A 27297-nucleotide genomic window follows, 5' to 3' on the forward strand; every position below is an offset into this window, starting at 1 on the left:
TTGAAGTCTAACCCCTTTTTGGCATTGCAAGAAGGTGGTTGTTATCACATATCACAGAGCTAACTTTGCTATTAACAGAAGGGATTAGTCAAAGGTGCAGGGCAAGAATCAGACGACATCCTTCATATTCTAGTTGCTTTTGAATTTTTTTTGTCCATTGATAAAAATGGAGGTGTCCTTTCAGTCAAAGTGTTTAATGTTTATTATTGAAATGTTACTATAGAAAATATTTCTGTTAATGTAGCTATTGTGCTTACAATTCTTCTTTCTTAATAATTAGGTGTTTACCATTTCCAAAGACTTAGTTCCTCGAGTAATGTCAAGGGTTGTAGAAGCAGTCTCTGAGGAACTGAGCCGACTGATGCAGTGTGTTTCATCCTTCAGCAAAAATGGAGCTTTACAGGTACCTGAATGCTTTGTACTGTCAAACATCTGAATCTAGAAAACTGAGAATAACAGACAGAGGTATAATCTGTGTATTTGTTTGATTTATTGTAGCAGTGAAAGCAAGGAGATAAAAAGGATTAGTATACAACCTCTTTCAGATTTATGGATAAATACCCTTTGGGATTCTGGTTCTTGGGTTTGATTATATTTCAGTGTTGTCTGTGTCAGACAGCACAAAAGGCTTACCTGTATCCTATGAGATAAAAAGCATCATAATGATATCTGTTTGAAATTGTCATTAAATACTGTCTTTGGCCTGACATAAAAAAATTACTTTAAAAGAAAAAATAATTTTGTGATATTTTGAGGTTTAAAAATCTTGAAAATATGTAGTAGGATTTTGTGAGTCTTTGCAGAACTAGTCACTTGTCTGTTACACTATTTCTATATTAGTAGTAGCATGGGTAGAACTGATTCTCTTACTCTGCTTTCTTCATTTACGGCTAGATTGTTAGATGTGCTTGCTATTGGATAGGTTTTAAAGAACCCTAAGAAAAAAACTCTTAGAAAAGTCTCTTTGAGTCAATGATTGCTATGACTGTAACAGAAGAAGAGCAAACTCCCTGTTTTCATTGCACATGGCAGTATTCTTGCATTATGATGGGAAAATAATTATTCAGTTGCAGACCTCATTTTCCAATTGCTGGTAGTAATGGCACTGGACAGAGAATTAATGTAGTAAGATCACAGCCAAATAAGATTGACTCCCTATTTAAAACCAAATTAGTGAATAGCAACAAAGATACCCATATATCCTTTCTGTTTGACTAAACAACCCACTGTATGGACTTGTTGCCTAAACCCATAATTGAAAGGATTTTCTCTCCTTTCTCTAAATTTGTCACTCATGGTCATTTTCTGTTCCTCTAAACGTAGCAAATCCTATCTGACAAGCAGCAACAGTGTGAGAGTGATCTGAGCCTCATCAGGCTGATGAAAAAATCATTATTCAGGTCTCACTCTGTACTCCCACATCCCATGGCCAACAGTTTTGCAGGGTTCGCCCTTCCACCAGGTTTATTTAGACTGTGGTACTTGAGAATGTGGCACTTCCCTGTGGTACTGCTATCTCCTAAAATGTAGAAAAGACTCCAGAATCTTATATGTAGGAAAGCCCAAAAATCTTGAGCTTGGAGCAGTATACAAAAAGAGGTGAAATATTCTGTGGTGAGAAAAGCACTTCTTATGAGTATAAAATTGGTGGGTGGTTATGTCGTATTTTGTTCTGGCTCTAAAAAAGCATAAATCTTAGCTGGCTTCCTACTTAGGGGAGAGATGAGGGAAATACCTAAAAGCCAAAGCCTTTCATTAGAACTGGAATTAGATGTCTGTGTTGCGTTTTTGAAAGTTTTGTTTTGGCAGATTAATGTCATATTAGTTGTATCTAAGTGCAGATCAGTTACTGTAGTGTCTAACTGGATTAAACTCTATGATGAACAAGAACAGAGTGTGAATTTTGATGAAGTTCACTTTATATTTTTAATGAAATTGCTTAATGATCATTTGCAGAATGTTTCTACTTCATTTAAAAGTTGTGATGATAATGATTGCTTTTCAAAGACTGAAGGATATATGAAATTTGTTTAATATTGGAGTTTGTTCTTCACCATCAATACCTAGACACAGTAACAGTGCAGGGGTAAAATCCTCAAGCTTTTGTGCACACCAGGTGACAGACAAGAAACAGAGTACAATTATTCTACTTCCTCATCTGATGGAAAAAAATAAATTCAACAGAAGAACCAAGAATAAAATGTGTATTGACAGGTTTTTGTACTCTTGTGTTTCCTTCCTCCCTGGCCAAGCAGTTCTGTGAGAAGTTAAGCTCACAGTATTTAATTACCACTGAAAAAAAAAAATTAAGGTTGCATCCTTCTATCTTTCTATCACAGTACAGAAAAGATGGAAGAGAACTGAAGATTTATTACTGTTACTGGGAGACAAACCAGTGTTTTTAGACTGCTACGTAGTGACCATGCAAACAGTTTGACTTGAATCAAAAGTATGACATTGTTTCTTTATAGCAGTCTCTTGACGTAGCAGTGTGGCAAGAAAAATACAGGAAATAAACTGTTAAAAGCCAAGGCTGCTTGCAACTCCAGCGTGCAATAGTATTTACCTCTCAAAAAGGTGGGGTACTTGTGTACATTTGATGAAAGGACATTATGTCATCTTTTGAATATCTGTATTTCTCTCTTTAGGCAAAACTTGAAATCTGTGCATTGAGAGATACTGTGGCCATATACCTAACACCTGAAAGCAAGTAAGATGTGCTGTAATGTCTTTTTTTCCAACATAATTGAGTCCTTGGTAAACATGCAAAAACACATAAATTAAGAATTTTGCTTCAAATAGAATATGATCCAGGCAAATATATGAAAAACAGATGACTAGCAAGGTTTTATCAGTTCAAAGAAAATATTAGATTTTTGTTGGTTTTTACTTGAATTTTTAGACAGTATTTGCCACTCAAAAAAGAAAAAGTAAAACTTCTTAACAGCAGAACAGCTGCTGAAGATAATTATGCTAAAGCAAGACAGAAGCAGATGTTGCTGAGTTTTATCCATTATTTCACAGCAATCTCATAAACCATACAACAAATAACCTACTAGGTACATCAGAGAGGTTACAGAACCAGACACTGGCAGAGTCCCCTTATAGAGATATGGAGAATTAGTGCTCTCCATGGGCTTATATAATACCCTGCTCCTTCTCCACGCACCTAATCAGGGAAAGGAAATTCAACTTCAAACTGTCTCTTAGAATCAAAGCCTTCAAAAGGCTTTCGACCTATTTATCATATCTCATTGAGGTGCAAGACCAAAGATTCATAGTGCGGGACATTAATACAAAGAGAGAGTGAAAAGCATGAGCAACATCAGTGACTGATGCAGTCAGGGCATGTAAAAACAGGCTATGATAGCTGTCAGAAGTTTTGATTGATCAAAATTTCTGGGTGATTATGTTGGGAATTGGATATGGACAGATACATTCATTATTTTATTTACCTACACTTCTTTTAGGATTAGCACTATATGTCTCTGCAGATGGAAATTTGGTCATCTTACCTAATCAACAGTTTGTAGGAGACATTGCAGGGCTTGAGGGCCTAAGGTGTCTTCATAGTGTCACAGATAGTGTCCTATGGTGTCACTGCATTCCATTTCAAAATACTTCCCTATCCTGAGTGTCTGGTAGTGGTGAAGGCCTCTGGAAGAAAACTGCTTGGCACTGGCTCAGATTGGATAAAATGAAAATTATGTTGTCTCTAATCATCATGGGGCAAAGCACAGTGAACCATGAAAGCTGGAGCTTCATTGAGACCTTTATATTCCTGGACTTGTCACTAGTAGTAGTTGCCACAAGTCACCATACTAATCTTTGCTGACAAGATTGTACCTGTGTGCAGGTCCTGCATCATTCCCTGCACTCCTATTCCACATCTGTTTCCCAGAGGGAGATGGGAACTCCATATTTGGAGTTACTCAAAATTTGACTGGAAAATGCCCCACAGAAACCTACTCTAACCTTGAAATTGGCCCTACTTTAAGAGGAGAGTTGGACCTGAAGATCTCCAGATGTTCCTTCCTTCCAACCTAAATTATTCTATAGTCTACATTACCTCAATGCAAACCTACTGTAATTCTCTTTGTGGGCACCCTTCTGTAAGGGAGAATGCCATGACCTCTCTACTGAGCACAGAAAGCCAAAATCAATGTTTTATCTGTTCTTCATGCACTTGATGACCACTTAGTTTGAGGCAGAGGGCAGGCTGGCAACTATCTGTTAATTCTTTAAGAACCCAGGATGTGAAGCACAGTCTTAAACCGGCTACTGGTTTAACATTTCCTGTTGATGTATGGTATACGTCACATTAGGAATGTGAAGAGACCTGCTTGAATGCATGCTACTTTATGTTCAATTTACACATGCATATTAGGTCTCAGGTAAATATTTTGTCAATTTATTGAAAAAAAAAGAATGGATGAAATACAACATCTCTTGATAGGATTTATAGGGAGAAACTGTGAATGCTGAAACTCATACCGGTGGAATCTGAGTATTTTTGTTTTCCTTGCAGATCAAGCTTTAAGCAAGCTTTGGAAGCCTTGCCTCAGCTCTCAAGTGGGACTGACAGAAAGTGAGTACAATCACACCTTCTTGTCTCCTTTTCAGTCTCTGGAGCCATTGCTCTTTACTCTTATAAGAGAACTTTGTTATAAGAGGGTTAACTTTCACTGTATTTGACCCTTCTGAATTACAGAGCAGAAGCTTCTTTGGACAGAGTTAAGAATAAGCTAAGTCCTTGTTTATGGCCTATTAAATTACACAGAAGAGCCAATGGCTTTGTGACATATTCTGCTTGCCCATCCTAGTCTTATCAGTTCAATGTAGCTTTGTATTCGTCTTGTAATTTCAGTCTATTTTAGCCTTTCTTGTTAATCTTGTGGTTTCTGTGAGGTCCATTGTATTGTCTTACTGAATTTAGCAGCAATAAAAAAAAAATGGCCAAGAACAAAGTCCAGGCCTTTGCCAGCTGATACATGGGGAACTCTCAGAAATGAAACAGGCCAGGTTTTTTTTAACATCAGGAGGAGAAATTTTGGGTTCTTCCTTCTCCGCCATAACCATCTCTGACAACCAAGCTGCTTTGCTGCATCCAACCTAGTATTTGGTAGTCTGTTTTACAAGCATAGCTGAATAAAGAGTAGTATGGTAAAACTAGGACATATTTGTAATGAGTATAGTAGTGTAAGTATAGATGGTTTGAATTTGAGATTGGTTTTGTTGTACCTTCCTGCACCAAATCAGTTTTCACTTAACAGTCAGAATTTAGAATATTTTGTAGACATATAAAGAGATGGTTTGTGCAGCCCATGGTCTGTGGGCTGTGCCTTCTTCCAGATGTCCTCTGTCTGTTTATTCAAACCTACTCTTTGCTAGCCACAGCAAGTCTCAGGATATCTCTCTTTCTTACTTAGCTCTTGTGCTTTGTTGAAGTTAGAAATCAGTTTTGAGTAGGGAGAGTTCTTTTAACCCAGACTTTCCAAAACACCTGTAGAATTATTTTTTTCACTTAGTCACAAGCATCTGAGCTTCATGAGACAAATGAGAACCAAGAACTGCACTATTTTTACATCTGCCTCAGAGTTCTGAGCCCTAGACAGTGCAAAACTTGTTCTGTTTCCCAGGTCATTACCTGACAATTGTCATTGTTCTAGGCAGCTCATTGTAATCTACATGTATTTGTGTAAAATAACACATTTGTGCACTGATTAAGAGCTGTTCATGTCTGTTCACTCACAGTCGTTATTATGATGCTAAATGATGAATGTGGACATTGTCATTTTCCAGAGGACCTGCTCAGGAAGGAGATACTGATTTGTGGTTTAAATTGTTGTTCCTGGGCTAGCTTGGGCTTTTTTAACATACAGTGTAATTTTTTTCTGTTACTGGCTGTTCAATAATCACAGCTTGCCAAAAAGTTCAGGTGATACATGTTTGCCCTATATAGCTTGTTTTTGAAATAGGGCAGAAAGTTCAGAGATCACATTATTCCCTAGAATACAGAGAAAATAAAACACACAGCCAGAACTGTAAAACATCTTAATGCATCTCCATTACCGTAAATATTTTCTACAACAGGCCCAACAATACCATTGCTCCTACACCTCTAGTTTGTGGATTATAATAAATATTATCTACTGCATCAAGTAACTTCTTGACAGCTCTGTAGATGTAAATGAACCATCGTTATTCTCCAGAATGGACTTGTACATAGTTTATCAGTAAGGGACAAAAACACATGGTTGCTGGTGAATTAATGTTTCTCCTAGAATATCCATCCTACCATCTCTGATCTTTCAGCCATGATTCTTGAGAGAAATCTACGAAATACCTTCTAAAGACACAGTTTAGAACTGAAGTTCAGAATTCAGCTACACAAGGAAAGCCAGAGCCTTGATAAGGGATAATGGATGGGAAATAGCCTGGCAGTTTCTAGATTTTCCTTACAAAAGTATCTTATGACACTCTCTAATAGTCCTTTTGCCAGTGTTTTTTACAAATGTGTTTCTCTGAAGATGATAATCTTTATCTGGAAGGAAAGCCACATAAAGGGCAATTTTATCATCTTGATAAAATCTCTGTGTCTAAGTCCTCCTCTGGCCACAGATGACCCTGACACGCTTGGTATACTTCTAAGTATTTATACTCTTCAGATATTTTACCAGATCCAATTTTAAGCCTTTTATTTAAGCAGACAATGTATTTGAAATCACAGAGAGAATAGCCAAAACTTTTGGTAATTGTTCTCTTTACAGAATCTCCCAAAGCTGTAACTATTTTCCTTTTATAGATTACTAGAAGAGTTACTAAACAAGTTCAAAAGCAGCATGCACTTGCAGCTGACCTGTTTTCAAGCTTCATCATCAGCCATGATGAAAACATAGACAACACAATGCAGACAAATGTGCTTAAACGTCACTCATTTTTTTCTGCACTACTTCAATTCCTTTGAAGACTCCGAAGAAAACAAAACCAGTTTCACTGAAAAATCAATTGAGATACAACTCTTTCAGTAATGGTATGGGGTGTCCTGCTGAGTGAAACTTTTGTTCGTTTGTACTTCAATTAAATGGTTTTCTGTCTACTGTATTTCATTCTGTAGAGGGAATTAAGTTGGTTTTGTTTACATATATTTGTTCATGAAGAAATATTCATTGGTGTTCTGCAGTCTCAGTTTCATTTGTTAAAAATACCTTGAAATGTATTTTTAGCAAATGCCACCCTAAATTTGAGTATTACTCATGTTGTTCAGTGTATCAATCTGTTAATTTCTAGATGTAGACTAATACTGAAGTGACTGGAATGCTCAACTTCTATCAAGTGTTGAGAAGTATTTAATAAGCGTTGCCCCATAGAGCTGACTAATAACTGTCCAGATACCTTATTAAGTACACTGCTTCTTTTGCATTTAAAAGAGTTTGCTTTTTTTTTTTTTTCCTGTTATCATCTATGGTTTTAGTGTTTGTAAGTCTGATTTCTTGGGGGACTTTTATTTTGTTGCTTCTTTGTTAGTTAAACATGTCACTGCCTCTCATGTTTGTTTCTCCCTTCTACTGAAATATTGATGATAACCTTCACATTTGAAGTAAGCTCTGCTTTCCTTGGCAATTAACAGAAAAGCGCTCCGAGTCTATAGGATTAGTAGAAAAAATGTTCAAGCAAAATATTCTTTGGTATTAAGGAGTAGAATAGTTAATAGCCTTTCACATAGTAAGGAGGATCGTAACATGTCATTTGTTTTGCTTCTTCCTGCTTACTCTTCTTGTTTTTTCTTGTTCTTACAGGCTTACTACCACTTTCTCTCTCCTGTTAGTCATTCCTCTTTTCTTCTTTTACCACCAGTTACCAATTTTGTATGGAGGAAAATAGGGATTCAGGAGAAAAGAATTTTTTTTTTTTGCCATTGTTTTGGGGGGGTAACAAGTAGGCTTAATTTTATAACTGAAATCATGGCTTGGAAGTAAATAATGCAGTAATAATATATTCTTTCAGTATTTACAGTCATTTTGAGTAAGATATTTCAGAAACAGTGCATAGTTTTCAAATGATTTTTTAATGTCAGCTGTTTTCTTTTGTCAGTTCAATTGTTGCCACTTCAATTACATGCTTTAGAAATACAGCATACAGTTCCTGTAATATGAGATATTGGAGAAAGTTTGATGTACATGTAGTTACTCCTTAAAAAACCTGTGTAAGAGCATGTTGAATGGGAGTTAGAAGCTTCATTTTATGTCATTATCATTTAGCACCTGGAGCAATGTTGTTTTGTTAAATGTTGTCCATTCTAAACTGGTTATAGTCTCAGTTGCTGGTATTAACTGAAATAGTCATCGAGTTATCTCATTCTGTAAAAGATTTCACTTCAGAATAATAAAATATTAAGAAATACGGTCATAAGCTCTTCTTTAATTCCTCACTTACCAAGACAGGTGATGTCTTTGAAATTTGCCAGTCTACAATTTCTACATTCATATCAGACATTCTAAATATTGAAAACATATTCTGTCATCTGTACTGAACTAACATATATTCAGGCGTCTCTTCATTGTAATATCATTCTCTTACTCATCTTTTATGACAACAGCTTGTTCTTGTCTTTAAAACCTGAAATCAAACTTTTGTTCCATTGCCTCTCTGAAGTAACTTATTCTTCAGAACATCTCATTGACAGCAAACAAGAATAATGTGTAAGCGATCAAAATATTCCTTGAATTCCACCTGATATGAAATAAATGTTCACAGTCAAGTCAGAGCACCGTATTTCTATAAATTCACTTGGTGGATTAAGGAAGTCAATGAGCATCATGCTGCAACAGGATGGATTGGAATCCCTTTGTGTGGAAGGAGAGTTGGGACTGCTGAGACTTAGTAACCAGCAGGCTGCAGTTCCTCTGAAAAGAAGATTACAAAAATCAAGAAGTGGTCAGTGTGGGTTTTGCAAAAAAAAAAAAAAAAGCCTGTTAAAAGGTACAATTAGGTTTAAAAAATGTTATCGAAAGTGGAAAAAGATGGGGAGACCACATGAAAATATAGTCAGTTACAGCTTGTAGAGAAGAGAGGCAGCAAGGAAATCAAAGTAACAGAAGTGAAAGGCTACGACATTTAAAGCAAGGTAAATGCTGAAAACGGTACAAGAGAAAATTAATTATTCCATGACCTTTGAACCTCTAGAAAAATCTAAAATCAATACAAATTGGGAAAATATTGTTGTTAAAATAAAAACCTAGAGCTTTATTTCTCATATAAGAGAAGAATTAAGGAAGTAGTAAGGCTGTGAAACATATCTTACTAAAAGCAGGTAAAGACTTATGGGAAAATTTAACAATAATATGCTGTGTTCAGATATTAAGCCACTGGAGATGTTGAGACATTCTCCTATTACTGTATTTTGACATTTATTTTGAATAGTCATGAGTAGTTCAAGAGGTAGGCAAAGAGGAAATAAAAAACTAATGCTGCATCAATGTAATTGGGGAACAACAGTGAAAAAATATTTAAATCCCCCAGGAAAGTGACAGGAAAAAATGGGGAAAAATCATTATTTATCTGTGTGTTAATGAAATATATCAAATAAGTAACATGAAACAACGAAGCATGAAGACATCCTGCTCCTTCTGACTCACAAATTGTTTTTTCAATTGATATTCTTTAGAAAATGTGTATGAAATGTACTCAGTGTGTCATTGTCAAAGTTAAACACCTTCCTATAGGTTTTTAAAAGCCACTAGCAGGACTATGGTTCTTTTTATATTATTAAACTATGTTTCATACCTGTGATGAATTTCAAGGGTAAGAACAGACATGAGATGACTTGAGGATCGAGCAAGTTGTATTCTGTGTGCTAATCCTCTTGCATCTTCCTCTAGTTGCATGAAAAGAACCAGGACTCTGACCAGTTTAGTTTCAGTGTATGGCAGCAGAGAGGAAAATAAGAAATCCATGCTGCAGAGTTTTGCTTTGCAGGGGCACTTTTGGCTGCACGATAATGCGTGACTGGTGCCATAGGTCCAGTCTCTCAACATTTGCCACAGCTATTGCGTCTCCTTGAAGAGAGTATTTTATTGTGAAGGTGAAATTTGGTTTTTGTTTTCTACCCGGGCAGATTTTTGCCATCCAGAACTAAGGAAACCCTTCTGAAGTAATAGCATGTTTCCCTGCTCTACTGGTAAGCAGTGAGATGCAGATAGAATAGGACCCTAAAAACTAGCTGTAATACTGTACAGAGCATGAGGCTGGAAAAAAAAAGGTAAACATAACTATAGCTTTTATATTCTATTATATTCTATTTTAGTTTAAAATATTCTTATATACGTTCAGAAAAAACAAAGAAACCAAGAATAAGAATTGATTGTTGATATAAAGGAAGGTGTAATGGCAAATAATGTTTAAAAAAATCACAACAGAAGAATTTCATGGAGTTCTTTGACTGCTGAGCCTACTAAAAGACATGCAGGAAGTCCCTTACTTGCAAAAGCCTAACACTTAGCTGTGCAAAGCCCTAGGAAATGTATCATAAAGTTATTCATACATTCAACTCCTTTTAAAATTGAATGTACCAAAATTCAACTCCTTCTTAACATTGAATGTACTGATAAGACATTCTCTGTTTCTAATCCAAGAGAAGGTAGAAGATAGCAGTTTCCTAGGTGCAATTTTTGCCTTGTGAAGAAGGAAACATCAAGAATCTTTTGCCATGGTTACACACAATCTTGAGAGACAGTGCTACACAGGGGATTTATGCTTTCAAACCTGCTGCCAGATCATGTTTAAGTCAACTCCAACCAACATTGTTGGACATGTCCAGCTAAAATACTCTTGAAACACTGTGTTTTTCCTGAGGATATTAAATAGTATGATATTGATTGTACCAGTGGATGCAAATACTGATCTTTGTGTCCAAGCAGGTGTCTGGACTCACTAGCAATGAGGGGGTTTACATGTTTTACACACTATAAACGTAACTGCTATTTTGTTTTTTTCATTCAATAATATCTATAAAAGTTAGAAGGAAAAGATCCTTAACCTTATCAGAACACATTGAAACTGAAAATTGAATGCAGTGCTACTGCTGAAGCCAGAGATTCAGCATTCATATCTGGATCTTTAACACTGTCAAGCTTTGGCTCTCTGGATCAAATTGGTCAGGTGCATCTTATCCAGGGACAGAAAGAGGGACCCCTGAGGGTATATAGCATCTGCAATCTGTTTGTGATTGTTAGGAATTGCATGGCACTTAAAATTTTAGCATCAGTCAGGAGTTACTAATAGAGTCTGAGTACTGTCAAAACAGGCAACAGCATATGCATTATTTAACTACTAAGACACAAATATGATTTGAATTAGTTAGCTTCCAGTAGGTTGAAATATTTGGGAATTCATTAAATTCGATGATAGACTTCAAATAGAACTTTAGCCTTTTGGCATTTCTGCTCTAACCTTCTAACTGTAGGAGTTCTGGGTGACTACCCTCATCTGAAAATAAAAATAATTGTAACTTGTAAATTCATTTAAAAGATTTTTAGGAGAGAATCTGGTGTGTTTACAGTTCAAGGATGAAAAAATAAATAAAAAAAATCCTGCTTGAACTTTATCCTTAGTTATATTCCAGTCTGTCTGTATAGTGATAAAGCGATGGTTCAATTTACCTGCTATGTCCTCATTAGCACTTCTTCTATTCTTCTGTGTCAAATGTTAGTATGAAGTGTGCATACATTAGGTTGGTTGTAGTTAGGACTGCCTCTGCAGTATTAACACAGGTCACTGTTTCTTTCAACATTCTTAAAGCCATGAAAAAAGCTGGGTGGTTAATTATAGGCAAAATTAATTTTGCACAAGCTGTGTTACATGTTAAGGGTATTTTGGCTTCGTGTGGTTGACAGCCTTTTTTCTGATTTTGCATCACTTACTAGAGTTTTTTTGGCGTGAAATCAAAGGGAAAACTGGGAGTAACAGGGAACACAGTTTCATAAGGGAACACAACAGCCATTTCTGTCTTCACCTTTTTAAAGTTCTGTTTTTATATAATGCTGACAAGGGTTAAAAAGGAGATTTGGGCAATTCAGCTCCATTTCTCTTGTGCTGTTTGAGCTACAGAGCTCTAAATGCTTGTCTTTAATAAAGGTATTAAGAGAGCATGTCCAAAATGGTTTATTTATTTCAGAACAAGGTGTTTATCATGTAAATTACATACTCCTTTCAGTATTACTGGACAACCTCAGGGGGCTTTCCTTTGGAGAGTCATCAATTAAATCTTGAAGTCCTTCAAAATAATGTGTCTTGACGAGTAACTTAAATGACAGAGTTTGCAACATTTATCGCTGCATGGAATGGCAGAGGAAGTGCTGCTTTTGGAGTAGCAGCACTAACAGATCTGCTGCGGGAATTTGGGGGGATCAAATAGCAGGACTGGAGGGGCTTCTGTATTGCACTTAATTACTTCTAGTCTGAACATCCAAGAAGACATCTGTGTTTCTTTTCTCTCATACCCTCACTATTTAAAAGTTTGTAGTAGGTTTTGTACAACTCCTGCAAGCAACCCTCCTTGAGACCAAGACCACGTAAAGGAAATTTTCAGCCAAATTCCTTTTGACTTGGAACATTTAAACAACTTGAGGGAAAAGGAGTAAGACAATGGAAAGTTGAATCCAGCCTTATTTGTAACAGATGCTATTAACATATGCTTAGTTTTATAAGCCTATTCTGGCACACTTTTGCCTCTTTCTTCTGAAATAACTTTAATAGTAAAAGTTCGTTGCCAGTCCCAAGCAAAAGCACACAAATAAAATGGGCTGATAGTCTCGATATAGCTCATGAAAAATGCATTAAATACAAGGTAAGGATTCAGAATTATCTTTTCCTTCATTCCTGAAATGGGTTTGGGGCTGTAGGTAGAGGAAAGGAGAACTTTGCTTTATGCTTCTGGGCCTTGATGATATCTGTGTGGTGAAATTACTGCAGTTCTGGTGTGACTGCAGATAACCAAGGGGCTCGGTGTAGACTAAACCTGAAGCCCAGTATACCTAGTTATTTCTAATTATACGTTGATATAGAGACAACCACAAGAGTCTTCATTTTGTTGGCAGGGGGTTTCATGCTGCAGTACTAATGCAGCAAAATTTTTGTGGCCACAGATTCTGCTTCAACCAAGTGGAGCACATACCTTGCTTTTCTTGGTTCATAAGCAGATTTTTTAGCACAGAATGTCAAATCAGATAATTTATAAAGTAAAATTAGCAAAATGAGACAGTCTTTCTCACTGCTCATTACTCATTTTTTCTGATAAATTTCACTCATTTAAATAGATTGTACTTCTGCTCACAGAGGGGCTTCCCGTTCCAGCTTATCTTTTTAGATATTCAGTAGATAATTAAAATTCAAAATGTTAACAGTACTGCTTATTTTTAGAACCTGACATAAATATGGGTAGACATAGGTTTAAAAATAAATAAAGAGAGACTAGAGAGCTCTGAACCATTGGGGTTAAAAATGTTGGTAGACACCTGTTGTAACTCTCTTTACTACAGCATGTGCAGGAAAGGGAATCTCCATCACTGTCTCCTCAGACATCTCCATCCACCCATGCTGGGGAGCAGAAGGTGATACCTTGGTGCAGAAGGTGAGATGATTCTTTGTAATAATTGAAAATGCTACAAAGCTGAATAAAACAAACCCCAGCAAAATCTTCTGTCTCACAAGGATAAAATCTATTCTACATTTTGAGATTTCTAAAATCAGCAGCACAACTGGGCTAGTTCTGGTACCATCTCTGAGGAAGACATTTCTTGCAAGCACGTCTTACCTTTGTGCTGCAGCATTGCCCAGGTTGACCTTTGTGGACTATTATTTAAGTACTGAGTCGCATGGGAAAACTGATTTCTAGCTCCTGTAGTCAGTGACAGCTTTACAAACCCAGGTGGTTCATGGATTAGCTCATGAGCAAAATATACGGTTTTTCTTATGGTCCCTTATAAGTGAATGTTGAATCACTTTATAAACGTTGATAAATTCTGCTCCCTTGGAACTCTGTGTGCCAGCACAATACGTTCTCTGTGTATGTGGTTTTCTCCACCTGAGAGTACTCATTACACAGACACATATGAATTCTGTTAATCCATACTTCGGTCCAGCCTTCTGAATGTAATTGGGGACCCATTTCATAGCGCATCAGAACTTGTGTATGTACTTTTCCAGTACGAATCCCATCATTTTATACACCCAGCTTCTCAAGCAGATTTTTACATTTAGGATGGGATGTAGGCAAAAAGCAGCAGTTGAAGAGCAGCTGTGCCACATGGCATCTCCTTGCCTGTGCCTGCAGTTCCTCAACGTGGTGGACACATGCCTGGTTCCCATAGTGTTGGAGGGGGAAGGTGGGGCTGTGCCTTCCTGATGCTATCCATAGTTGAGTGCTGATGATGAGCTACAGGCTCCCCCACCTGAAACATAACTGCAGCCCTAGAGCTGAACAACTCCAGCGCCCTCCTACAAGCCAGGGTCTCCATATAGATGCCGCAGTGTGGGTCTTCGAGACAAAACTGTGGGTAGAGTATACATGCAGGAAGAAGACCTCTAGTTTTGTGTCCTCTCTTGCCTTTCACAGCTGTATCATAGCTTCTCTGCTGCAGGTTGTGCTATGGAGGGAGTCCCGATTCCCATGGTTTAAGCTGTGCAGGAAGGAATTGGTGGGCAGGAAGCTCCAGCAGTGTGCACTTGCAGACCAGAAAGCCAGCTGCATCTTGGGCTTCATCGAAAGCAGCATGACCAGCAGGTTGAGGGAGATGATTCTACCCCTCTGCTGTGCTCTTATGTGACCCCACCTAGAGTACTGTGTCCAGCTCTGGAGTCCACAACGTAAGAAAGACATGGACCTGTTGGAGCAAATTCAGAGGAGGGCCACAAGGATGATCAGAGGGCTCCTCTGAGAGAACCTCTCCTTTGAAGACAGAGTGAAAGTTGGGGTTGTTCAGCCTGGAGAAGAAAAGACTCCAGGAAGATCCTATAGCACCTTCCAGCACCTAAAGGGCACCTACAAGAGAGCTGGAGAGGGACATGTATTGACAGGACAAGGGGAAATGGCTCTAAACTAAAAGAAGGTAGGTTTAGATGAGATATTGGGAAGAAATTCTTTACTGTGAGGGTGGTGAGACACTGAAACAGGTTGCCCAGAAAGGTTTTAGATGTTTCATTCCTGGAAGTGTTCACGGCCAGGTTGGATGGGGCTTTGACCAGCCTGGTCTAGTGGAAGGTGTCCCTGCCCCTGGCATGGGGGTTGGAACTCTATGATCTTTAAGGTCCAAACCATTCTATGATTTTATGAATGAGTCTATGAATTTAAGATTTCTTTGGTCAGAATAAAGGAGCAGAGTGGTGTTTCATTGCCTAAAGTGAGAACTGAGGACAGGTAAAGACTGACATTTCAGTTTTGAAGACTGATGAAGTGTTGTGGCTAAGGATTGTTTAAAGACAAGCTTGTGACTTCTCCTCACAACTCGTGTAGATGCTTCTTCATGCAGCTTATATGCTTTTGAGACACCTTGCTAAGGTGCTTTTCTTGTAATATTCAGAATGGATTCTGCTGCAGGACTGAGGCATTGCAAAGCTGGAAACAACACTAACTCATGGCTCTAAGTAGTGTGAGACTGCTGTATCACCACCCTGGCCCAGCTTTCCACCTTTGCCTCGAATTGATCATCAATTGCATCAGATCACTGAACAAATGGTTATGAAACACAAGAGCTGGCACAAGGAAGATGGTAAGGGCAAGGAACATGTGGTCTAGAGCTGGATGGGTCAAGAGGAACCCTGCTTGTGGTGAGACAAAGTGCCCAGGGCTCCCCTCCTGACGTGAGATCAGCCTTGGTGCCTCCCTTATGATCATATGCATTAATGCAAGAGCAGAGACATGAACCTGAAAGTCTTTCTTGAGCAAAGTCATGGTATGTCTGGTTGGCTCATATGTGGCAAGCCGTGCTTGATATTACAGTGAAGGCAGCATTTCTCTCACTCAACTGCCATGCTCACATGCAATCCATGAGCATACTGAAAACTCAATTTACAAATCAGGCATAGCTTCTAGTAGCACTCTGAGCCTTTGATCTCTGATTCCTAATGCATTTTGCAGGAACGGGCACCAGAACTCGTGAAAACCAACAGACACTGCCCATCAGCTTTGACAATCCCAAAATCATATGCCTGGCATTAGCTATAGCAGAGTTGTCCCATCAGGTATGCCACTATCTCCCCAGGAGATGCAGAGCAAGGAGGTGGCTCACCCCCAGCAACCAGTGAGTCAGTGCCCGTGGCAGGGTTGGAAGTGAGATACTCAAAGCCCTGGGCCTCTGCTCTACCCAGCAGACCGCACCCTCCAAGGTTTCCTGCCTGCGGTGAATTGTGTCAAGTTTTATCTGCAAGACGGGTTTAAAAGGAAAAAAAGAAAGAAAGAAAAAAAAAAGCCCCCAAAAACAAGCAAGCGAACAAACAAACAAAAAAGACCAACCCAGTACTCATGAATGAAAAACTACCTAGTCTGCAAAAGCTTTCTCAGCCTTTTGAGGAGCAGCATGTCACTTAAATAACCAAAGAAATACTGTGGGTTTCCTCTATGTCTTATGACCTTAAGTTTGACTAGCTAGCTTTTACCAATGATAGTGAGTGATAAACACTCACAGACAAAAAGGGTTCCACCTTTCTGGGACCACTTCGGGTTGAACAACTCACACATTTTGGTCTAAGCTTGACAGCTCCATTGTGCTACAGAAATGAGGGGCTGGTCAAACACACACACCCTGCCCCCCATATATGCCTATATTTAAGAAAAGCAAAACTAATACAATACTAGGGCTGTAATAATCAGTGTTGTACATGGTATGGTCACCATGACTGACCACATGGTGGTAAACAGTCATCTAGAAATAGATGTTTGAGGCTTTCTGGGAGGTGTTATCAGTATTCATAATATCACATTCTCTTTAACAGAATGCTTTTCCCATCAGAGGGGTCCAAGATGAAGTGTATTTGCAAGATCAGTCTGGTTGCTTTACCAATGTTGTTCTTTTTTTTTTTTTCTTTCAGCTTATACAAATATGAGTGAATCTCACTAAATGACTCCCCTTTGAAAGTGGCTGATGGCCAATTTGCCATTGAGCATCCTTCCTGTGCTTTTATCATGCTGCAGAGAGCAGGGAGGAAAACAAAGACACACACTGGGCTGGTGGAGCATCACCTGAAGTGACTTGCCACACCACAAAATGTTGGGCTTTTTGGAATAATGCCCCCAGATTATTTCTTTCTATTTTTCATCTTGCTTTTTTTGATTTTTTTTTCCACTTCCCATGTCTGCATTTTGTTTGGGTTTTTATCTACTCAGTTCACCATGTTCCACTGAAACCCAGTTGCTGTCATTTTGTCAGACTTTTGGGACTGGTTGGTCCTTTTGGGTTTTGTGCTTCATGTGTTTTACTTGCTCTTTTATTAGGAAGGGTTTTTTTTATGTATTTGATTTATTGGAGGGGGGCATTACTTGAAGAGAATTTTGCAATGACAAAATTTATTTTTTTTTTTAATTTTCACTTTTTACCAATACTTTATTTCAATCTTAGCTTCAGTGTAAGGAAGGTTTTCTGTCTGGAAAAACGGAATCTGTTTTACACAATCTGTTATATGACATTTGAAATTGTGCCATTTTGACCCTGAGAAAGAAGAGGATGTGTGGTGAGTACAACACTGGCCAGAGATAGATGGGGGTGAACAAAGACTCAGTCTCCTTCAGACCTGTCCCTCAGTAGATCTACCCCTGCTCACAGACACAAACACGTGTCCTTTTGCTTTTATGTTTGTCTCACAGGACAAAAACTCAAGCTAGGACTGCTCTAAAAAAGCATGATGCCTGCCTGAGAGTGAGGAGGAGTAAGTGCTCCAGCCTTACAGGACATCGTCTGTCCTTTCTGCCTAGCTGGTGAAAGATTCCACTTCAGCCTCCCTGCAGCTCCTACAACCTGCCCAAAATTGCATCAAGATGGTTTTTCCTCAGCTCTACTGCTGTGCTTTTCCCATCAGCCTTATATATGAGGGGTAAGGGGTTAACTTACCAGGCTTTTAATTCTTCCGAGCTATTGCCTCAGCAATGCTTTGTGGCAGTGAGCCTGCAGGTTAACATTAGAGAGAGTGAAGGGCTACAAGTTTTTCCTTCTGTGCTTATGTGCCATTTCGACTATTATCCTAACCTATGCAAAGGACTGCATGCAACAGTTTATCATATACAGTTGCATTGCTTTTTTCTCAGGAGGGAGAGTTTTGGTGCTCACTGTATTATCGAGGACCTCTAAACACACTGAGGTGCTGCCATTCCCATGTAAGAACCTTCCCTCATAAGTATTGGCTGTTCCTAGGTACGGTCACAGCGGCCTTGGCCCACGGTCTCCAGTACATGCTCAATGTCTCCTCATGCTGTCACTTGCCCATGGGGGCTGTGCTGGTCAGGCTGCATTCCTGGAGACACTTGTGCTTTCTCATTCGAGGGAATGGGACTCCTTACTGTTTCTCACCCTTCCCAGTGGCAGTCCAGGCAGCAGCAATTAAGGGGAAAAGATGGACTAGTGCACAAAGGTAGGTCATTAAAGAGAAAGAGAGAGCGTAAAGACCTGGAGGAAAGTCACAGGGATGAGTCAGAAAGCATAAGGAAGAATGAATTAGCCAGCTGCCCTCACGACTTGTGCAGGTCATACCTGGTTAGCAGTCCAGGGACACCTTTTCCCCACCACTTTGGGGAAACAGGATGCTTTGGTGCCCAAGTGGCATGGGTGATGGTGTCCAGGCAGCCAGGTCTTTCCCTTGATGACATCCTGGGATGTCATCAAAAGGGTGCACTGGCTGGGATTATATCCCTGTGGTATGACACAGAGGCGACCCTCCTGCAGCCTGTGCCTCCCCAGGTGTCCCACAGGCCCCAAGGAGAAGCAAAGGTACATGGGGTTTAATTCTGAATGTGAAGGCAGGCAACAAAGAGAGTGACAAGCCTTTTTGTGGGGCTACCCAAAATCTCTTCAGTTGCCCCACTGGACTCTGCCTGGCCAAGATGACCAGGACAGTATGGTTGCTTGTCACCCCCCAGCAAGTTCAGAAGTAAGGATGAAAGGCTCACAAACACATTTCATGGAAGCCAACTCAGAATAAAAGGTAGCCCTTAATTTCAGGAAACCTCATTTTTCATTTGTAAAACACTTTCATTCAGAAAAAAAGGAGGTGACAGGAGAAGAAAAGCAGAGTGCTGCTTCTTCCCAACCATAGCAGTTACACCTGCACAGCAGCTTTCAGTCTTTGAAAAATGTAAAAATGGGGCACAAGAAAATCCAGCAGTTGCCTCATGCTTCCTAATTATGGTTGCTTGTAATGGTAGGCTAAAATATCCGAGGTTGGAGTCTGCTGCAGTATGTTTTCTCTGCCTGGAAATTTTAAGTGGTTGCTGATCATTTAGCTGGAAGCAAATATGCTCTTTACCCCCACTTCCATGCTTCAAGAAGCTCGGTGACCTTTTCCTCATGTCCTCAGGCTTTGGAGAAATGACTTGAAATGTGGCAGGATTTTGGCTGGTGTGTCAGGAATGTGCCACTTGCCTGTGAAAAACCTCCATCCTAATTTTGCCTCTGAAGAGATAAATCGTCTTGCTCACAAGCACTCACTAAAACTGGATAGCTAAAAAAAGTCCTCCCTAGCTTTTATTCCAGACTCAGGTCTCCCTGGGAGTCCCCTGAGGTCTGCACCTGAGCTCCCCTGCACGAAACTTAGTGTTGCAGATCTGGGGAGGATGGGTCTTGGGTTCTCATCCAGGAGGAAGGTCCCACCACTGTGGGACAGTACTGGCAGCATCAGCCTGAGCTGCTGCTGCCAGAGCAGAAGGAGCTGGAGGAGAGGGCAGACATGGCTTGGGGTGAGATGAGGGATGAAGGATGGAGGGAGAAATTTTGCCTTAGAGCTGGTTGTGATGGGAAAGGGAAGCAGTGAAGGAGCAAGGGCCTGGAGCACATCAGGACATACTGGATGAGGACTAATCAGAAGTATGGCAACTTGGAGTACCTCTAGGAGCTGTAGCAGCAGGCTGCAACCAAAAAGGGTCCAAGAAAATGGAACTCCGTCTTGTTGCATAGGTTTGCTCTCCCTTCCATTTCTGTCTCCTCAAGCTAAGGGAACTACATACTCAGGCACACAAACACTGCACAGACAAGTCAAATGCTGATATTCTTTAACTTTTGCTCATGTGGCCTTCATAATTTTCTCCTCTGTGTCAATAGTACTGTAAGTGAACTGCAAAATAAGAATAAAAGAAAAACCAACTCGAAGCAAATAACCAATCTGAAACTTCTGTGATAAAGAGACTTCCTATGAGAGTTCAAGGCAAGGCATTTCCATCAACAGGCTTTGTAAATAACTGGGCTTGTAAATGATGAGTGGTTTTGTAAATAAAGTGTTGACTTCCTGACAAGCCAAACACCTACCACTTTAGACAGAACCACAGTGGGGACCAGCATCTCTGAATCACAGGCCAAGAGGCCTCTCTAAATTCTGAGACCTGTGCCAAAACTATCCCTTATCTCTACTCTTTTTTCCAAGCTTGCTAGAGAAACACTTTCATTCTTCAACTCCTTTAGCCTCCTTTTGCACCCACAGAGGTACCTACCTCAGTGAGATGAGATGATGAGTAATCACTCCTGTCCAGAATTCTGGCATTTTTCTTCTTAATTAGGATAATGGATGCAATTGCTCATGAAAATAGGTTGTTGGGGTTTGGAGTTGGTTGATTTTACTTTTGATAGGTCTGTTTTCATCAGCTATTCTTCTCTGTGGGCTTATCTCTCCAAGGCATGGTGGAGAAACCTCCCTCTTAAGGTGCTGAAGGGATGCAAGGGAGCTTACATCAATTCCCAGCTTAGCTGCCGGTTTTCTCTCATGATCCTTAGCAAGTCCATTCAAAAGCAGCTTTTGAGGTAACCATCAGCCTACACCTGCCTCTCACTGCTGCCACACAACCACCAGGCACCATCCCAGCATCATTCCAGCCAGCACCTTGGAATCCATGGGAAAGTCACAGGTAAATTGACGCCACAAGATCCCCACCAACACATCTCTGTGTTGAGACCTCAGCTGTCAATGCAGAGCTGGAAAAGCATCCTGCTGGACCCACCTGCAGCTATTTGTGTGCCTGATCCTTCATTTTTCAGATGCCTGTGAGTCTGGACAGTCAAGGAGCAGCATTAAGGCCAGTTCCTGGAAATGTTCCCTTCACCATCAGCTAGGACAGCACTACCCCGGCAAGGACAATATCTGAGACTGTGCGTTCACAATGGGGAGTTATGGGGCCTTCCTGGGGCTGGGCACCTGGAGGGGTGATTACAGCAGCCCTAAGTACCTGGGAAGATGCACGTCTGGTGCTTAAGACTGCAAAGGGGTCCATGGTGTGGTCCAGGTCTCCTAGGCATATGAATCCATTCAAAAAATGCTGTCCATGTGCTAAGTTTTTTAGTTTTTTTTACTTATCAAAACCTTCTTATTTTTATTATCAACCCTTTCATTGTATAGTTTTTTTCAAAGGCTGGGGTAGAGGAGGGATCTAGTTAGTAATGCTTCCATTCTCCTGCCACTTGCCCCATTGATTTGAACAGGAAGCTTCTGAGGACAAGTAATGTCCCTTTTTAGATGCTACTGCAGCTGACAACCTCATTTTGGTTTGGTGCCTAGGCAGTAAAGCCGAGGAGAGGATTAGTAAAAATTGAGCACCCAAATGCCTGAAAGTTCTTGTTTGATGGTCACAGGAGCTGCAATCAGAGTTTTTCAAGGGTTTGTGTTAGGTTTGGGTTTTTTTGGGCCTGTTTTGTTTTTGATTCCAACATGAAGATGACCTGATTTGTGTGTGTCTGTCTGCATATGTGTGCCCTGCTTCTATTAATCAAAGTAGGAAACTTCAGACAGGATGTACTGCTTTTTCAGAAGTTGCTCTGTTACTGCTGGAAAAAAGAAAGATCAGGTTTATTGTTTAAAGTGACCAGTATGAAAAGATGTTCCTTGCTTTTAAATTTCCTAATTCTGAGTAGGGCAGCCTCAGTGTTTAAAAAGACATTTCTGTTTATCTCTTCTTATAACCATGTGAGCCAAAGACATGTCTATGTGAATCTTTCCTAGGAAGATACCTCAGACTGCTTCAGTGATCTCTCTTCTGCTGTTATGAATCTCTGCTTATGTTGCCATAGCTTTGTAAAAATGCCAAGAGAGAAAGAAACTGGCCCCCCATTTATGTGTTTTCTGAATTGCTGTCATTAAACAGAGGCCTTGATTCATCAGTTTGGGAATCCTTGAAGTAAAAGCAGGACCAACTTACATCATCATGTCATATGCTGGGAAAGGGCAACAGGAATGCTGCAGCTCCTTGAGACATTAGGTTTATGGATCAGGGGATCTTCTGAATTTCAGACAAACTGAAAGCAGCCTATTGCCACCTCCAGCATCAAGGTGCCTGAAGGTAAGGTCAAACCACTATTGCTCTCTTTCCTTCCCTTTGAGCATAGGTTTCAAGGTAACATGTTTCTTGGAGGTGGCATTGGGCACTTCCCTTCAAAAGACTGGAGGAATAATACAAGTGTTCTGCACCGTCCTGCCTTGCAGGGAAACAAACCACTTAGTTTTACAGCTTGGCTATGTTTCTTTAAAAAAATGAGGAAAAAATAAAAGAAAGAAGAAAAACAGCAACAGGAAGGAAAACACTAAAGAAAATGCTCTTGGTCTATCCCTGGGGAAAAAGAAGAGCCCCAGTTTCATTTAAGGTAACATTAGCCCCACACAGCCCCTAACAGCTATCTGGTGGATGAAGTCTGCTCCCTGACACAACCCCTGCAGAGGGAACTCCCATATCCAACAGCAAACCAGCAGCTCCAGCTTGGCTAGCAGCACTCAGTTGTCCCTGCACTCCCCCACACACACACACATCTGAGCTGCGATTCATACAGTAACTGCTAAAGTAAAATCAGGAGAAATGGGTACTATATATAAAAGAGCTGGAGTAAAAGCAAGTGGCACCTCAATTCTGCTTCTGAGTAAGTCTTCTGTTTTTAGAAGAAGCCAAGCACTGCACACACAGCCCCTGAGCCGACTCAGCCCCACTGTGCAGACTAACTCTGGCCTGCTGCAGGGCTGATAGGAGCCCCAGCTTGCAAGGCACAAGTTTTCCTCCAGCCCCTGCCTCATCACCCAGAAACACTGCAGCTTAATAACGTAGGATGCTCCTGGGGAGGCATCCCCTCTGCTGGGCTTCCCTCTGGACACCTACAAGGCACAGCCCTGGAGAACCAGGCAGCAGGGATACTGCCAGTGGACCAAGAGCCAAGCCTCAAAATCTCTGCTCTTGGCAGGGATAAAGGGGTGTCCTCTGCACCAGTGAGCCTCTTCTCCATTGAGTTAAAGCCTGCCTTGCTCAGCCCCAGCTGCCACCTCCAGGCACAGAGGTGTCTGGGCATCCCAACGTCTCTGCTGACTCAACTGCACCTGTGCCTGGCACAGGTGTCCACACCAGAGGAGGCAGGTGACTGGGGAGACTGGACTGGGCCTGGACCACCACCACCCCCCCCCCCCCCCGATTTCAAATTTCCTTACTGGTGCAATGTACTTTTGAATGGCATCTCTTCAATTTTATTTTTTTTTTATTTTATTTTATTATTTTATTTATTTTATTTTATTTTTTCTTGTTTGTTGGAGGCTATTTTCCCCAAGAAAAATCTTAATGAAATTTTGCTTTCCTCCCATCCCTCACTGAATTAAAAAAACAAACAAACCAACAAACAAACAAACAAAAGCCCAAACCCCAAATGTCATAAAACCCACTGCTTCTTCTGCAAAACCGAAGTTTTATTGTCCAGCAGCCCCAACCTATTGACAGGCAGAGAGAAAGCAGACAGACCTGTGACGGCAGTAGGGAAAGAAAAAAGCAAACAAGAATGAAAAACACAAACATTCCCACTTGGGATGCAGCTCAATTCCCAAGGTGCTGCTGCTGCGAGCATGGCTCGGGCTGTGGGGCCAAGGACTTTCGCGTCACTCAGGACAACAGTTTTCCACATTCCATTGGGCCAGAGAGGGGTTTAACATGAGGTAGGGCCATGCAAATCCCAGGGAGCTTGTTTTGCTGTTTGTCAAAGCCAACTAGCATAGGCAGTGACAATGTAGCTGCTGAAAAAAATGAACACTAGGAAGCCACCTTGCCTGCCTCCTGAGTCAGTGCTGCTGAATTAGAAGGAGGCAGAAGCAGTGAGAATAAAAGAGCAGTGAGGCTGGAGGGAAAGGAGAGCAGGAGGTAACCCCATTCAAAATGGGTAAGAGAAAAGAACAAATTAAAAAAAAAAATCACTAGTGTGAAGTTCCTGATGCCAACCACAGAAAAAAGGAAACTGCCCTTTTATGTAAGTAAATGTGGTCAAGTAAATGCTGTCTCTGTATGGCTGGCTAACAAGAGCTATTTTATCTAGCGGTGAAGCATCCTGGTCCCTCCCAGCACTGCCCAGCTCATGCAATCCCCGTTACTGAGCAGCAGGAGCTGCCCTTCCCAGGCTCAGCTGGAAATGGAAACCATTTCAGACAACCAAAACATTGAATACCATCAGCTGTGGGCATGGTTCAGAGCCCTGGAACAGCTGGAGCTATCCAGTACAGCCATGTGCACCACATGGCCATGCTCTTGTTAACTTTGCTTTGGGCACATCCTTGGGTTATGATGTTGGGGGCGGGGGATGGGTAATATCCTCAAGAGATTTGGACACTCAGTGGTATTAAGGCATCTCTGATCTCACAGGAGACTCTCTTCCTCTCCTCTCACTGTTTTCCCAGCGATGCCCCTGTGGCTGGTGCTAGAGAATGTTGAGGGACACACAGGCTTTGTCTTCCCAGACACCCAGCATGGCCAGGATGGTTGTGCTCTACAGTATGCCAGCAAGTGTATGCTAGTGCTTTATGCATTGTAACGTGCTATAGCAATACCTGTTCTTGACTGCATTCATTATATTCACCCTGCCACCTTCTCCTAGTCCTTGTAGTGTGGCACCATGAAGAGCTCCCAGCTGGACCTCTTGGTTCATGGCACTCCATGATAGAGAAATGTCCACTCAGTGTGCCAAAGAGCTGGTAGTCTAATTTGACCTGAGACAAGACAAAAAAATCATCAAAACCAGCATGGGAAGATCAGGATGGGCAGAGGGGAAGCCAGAGGTAGTGCCAGTTCAAGCCTGAGCTTTCCCAGATTTACGCCACTCTGTACATATTTGAAATGACAGAGGTGAGTCCAGAGCATATTCCCTCTGTTTAAATTGCCAAAATACATTAGCTGGTGTTGGAGAGGACAAATCTACATATTTATTTTATTTTTGCTGTTATGAATTTGAGGAGAAGTAAGACCTATTAGAAGGCTGAGCCTGACCTACACCAAGGAGTTTGGTACCGGTCAGGGGTGGCAGATTTCAGACTAGAATGAGAGCCCTAAGTAGGAGTACAGTGCTGCAAAGGAATCCCTGCTCCAGTGCGAGAGGTGTCACATACTTTTCAGCTTGTGCCTTATCGAATACAGCCAAATTTCTGTGCTGAGAAGCACCTGCCCCCTCCTCTGCACATATGTACTCAGCTCTCTGCAGATTTGTGGCAGAGGCAGCTACAGCCCCCACTGCCCTATGTGCTGCTTCCCAGAGCCCCAAGGGGTGAGGGAGCTGCTACCCACTATTTTCTGTACCCTCACTGCTGCAGGTAGTGATGAGGAAGGCTCAGTCTTCATGCCATTGTCTGGTGCTACCTCCCATGCACATCACCCTCCTCTCCATTGCCTCTTGCTGTCACATAACCCCATGCATCATCCAACCATGCTCTTGCCAAACCAAAGGTTTGCCAAACCAGGATTCCTCCAGGCTTATGAAGGAGGCGGCCAGCGCTTCCAGAAGAGTATCTTGCCAGGAATCCAAAACACATCTGTGATGGGCAAGAGCTGCCATCCCTGCTTACTGCCACCCTCCCACAAGGGGTGGGTAGAGCCCAGGAACTGGCCCTCTCTGGGCTGCACCTTAGATCTGTCTCTCTCTCAAGATGCTGATTGAAAGATTACACCAGTGAAAGGCTGGAATTAATTACTTATTGGCAATTTTGTTTTAAAATGAATTTCAATAAAGAAATATTTTCTCTTTATGCAAAGTCATCTTTCAGAAGGGAATTAACATTCTATAACCTGTCCTATAGGATGAAGCACCCAGAACAAGTACACGTGGCCTTTTTATGAGGGAATAATGAGGGAAAGATGAACACAGGCAGAGACAGAGGAAGGTGCTATTAGACACTTTTGGGTTACCATGCCTACTACAGCCATCAGACAGAGTCTGATTCACTTCTGGAAACAACTCTGGTCCAACACCACAGCCAGACTGCTGAGCCCATGGCCGCAACGTGGGCCTCCAACTGGTGCAAGTATGAAGTGAATCAGCCACGCCATGGGCAGACTTTTTCTAGGTACAAGACTCCAGCTGACAGCAGGCGGTGGGAGTCCGACTGCCACAGAGAGAGAGAGAGCGAAAGCAGCTCAGCACTCCCAGCAGACAAACCACCATCTCCAGCCTGCTTGATGCAAAGTGATATTTTTTTTTCTGTTTCACCCACAGTGACTTTGAGTACCTGCCACTCACACAAATGGGTGCTTTGCAGGCAAGCTCAGGGTGCTGCCTGTGTGTCGTGGCAATTTGAAATCGTTCCCATGGAGGCCCCTCATCTATTCTTGTAAAGGAACGAATTCAAGTAAATTCTGACTCTATATTCCCACCTTTGCTTGACAAACAGAACAGGGAAATGCCATTAACACGCAAACCTTCCTCAAACCACCTTGTTTTTGCTAGTCACTCACTGCCAGTCACAATGGAAACAACACCACTTCCTCCCACATGCTGTCAGTGCCTAGACTGTAGCTATTCGCTTTTAATTGAATTAGGCAGCCCATTGCTTTTTTGTTATCCTATACAAAGCAGCCATGTTCTGCAAACACCTTGCCGGAGTGACTAAATCAGACAGTGAGATAATTATTTCCACCGCATCAGTTACTTCAGTTCTGAATTGGCCATCAAAACACAGGCAGATGTCCTCAGCAGTTAGGTAACATCACAGAACCACTCCCAAATTACTGAAGTCGTCTCTGGTTTTTAAAAAACCAGACTTTACTGTTTGGAGTGACATCTCAGCCCACAAAGTCAGTGGAATCAATTTCGGACCTCTATCCCAGCCCTG

General features: G+C 41.1%; 2 protein-coding genes across 5 annotated transcripts in view; one reads left to right on the forward strand and one right to left on the reverse strand.

Moving 5' to 3' along the window:
- The window catches only part of EXOC2 (exocyst complex component 2), a 124489-nt gene extending 116077 nt beyond the window's left edge, over nt 1-8412 (forward strand). For 3 of the 4 annotated variants that reach the window (XM_027666298.1, XM_027666299.1, XM_027666300.1), the window contains 4 exons: nt 281-403; nt 2649-2710; nt 4529-4588; nt 6806-8412. In XM_027666298.1, the coding sequence (XP_027522099.1) occupies nt 281-403; nt 2649-2710; nt 4529-4588; nt 6806-6899 (339 nt within the window). In that variant the 3' untranslated portion in view covers nt 6900-8412. The remainder of the gene's footprint in view (nt 1-280; nt 404-2648; nt 2711-4528; nt 4589-6805) is intronic. The other variant, XM_027666301.1, reaches the window with a different exon arrangement.
- Nucleotide 8413: 1 nt separating this feature from the next.
- Nucleotides 8414-27297, reverse strand: part of IRF4 (interferon regulatory factor 4) — a 41278-nt gene continuing 22394 nt past the window's right edge. The window contains exon 8 of the mRNA XM_027666302.1: nt 8414-8906. Coding sequence (XP_027522103.1) covers nt 8808-8906 — 99 coding nt within the window. The 3' untranslated portion in view covers nt 8414-8807. The remainder of the gene's footprint in view (nt 8907-27297) is intronic.

Source organism: Corapipo altera, unplaced genomic scaffold (genome assembly GCF_003945725.1).
Source record: "Corapipo altera isolate COAL_440 unplaced genomic scaffold, ASM394572v1 118, whole genome shotgun sequence".
NCBI classification, from domain to species: Eukaryota; Metazoa; Chordata; class Aves; order Passeriformes; family Pipridae; genus Corapipo; species Corapipo altera.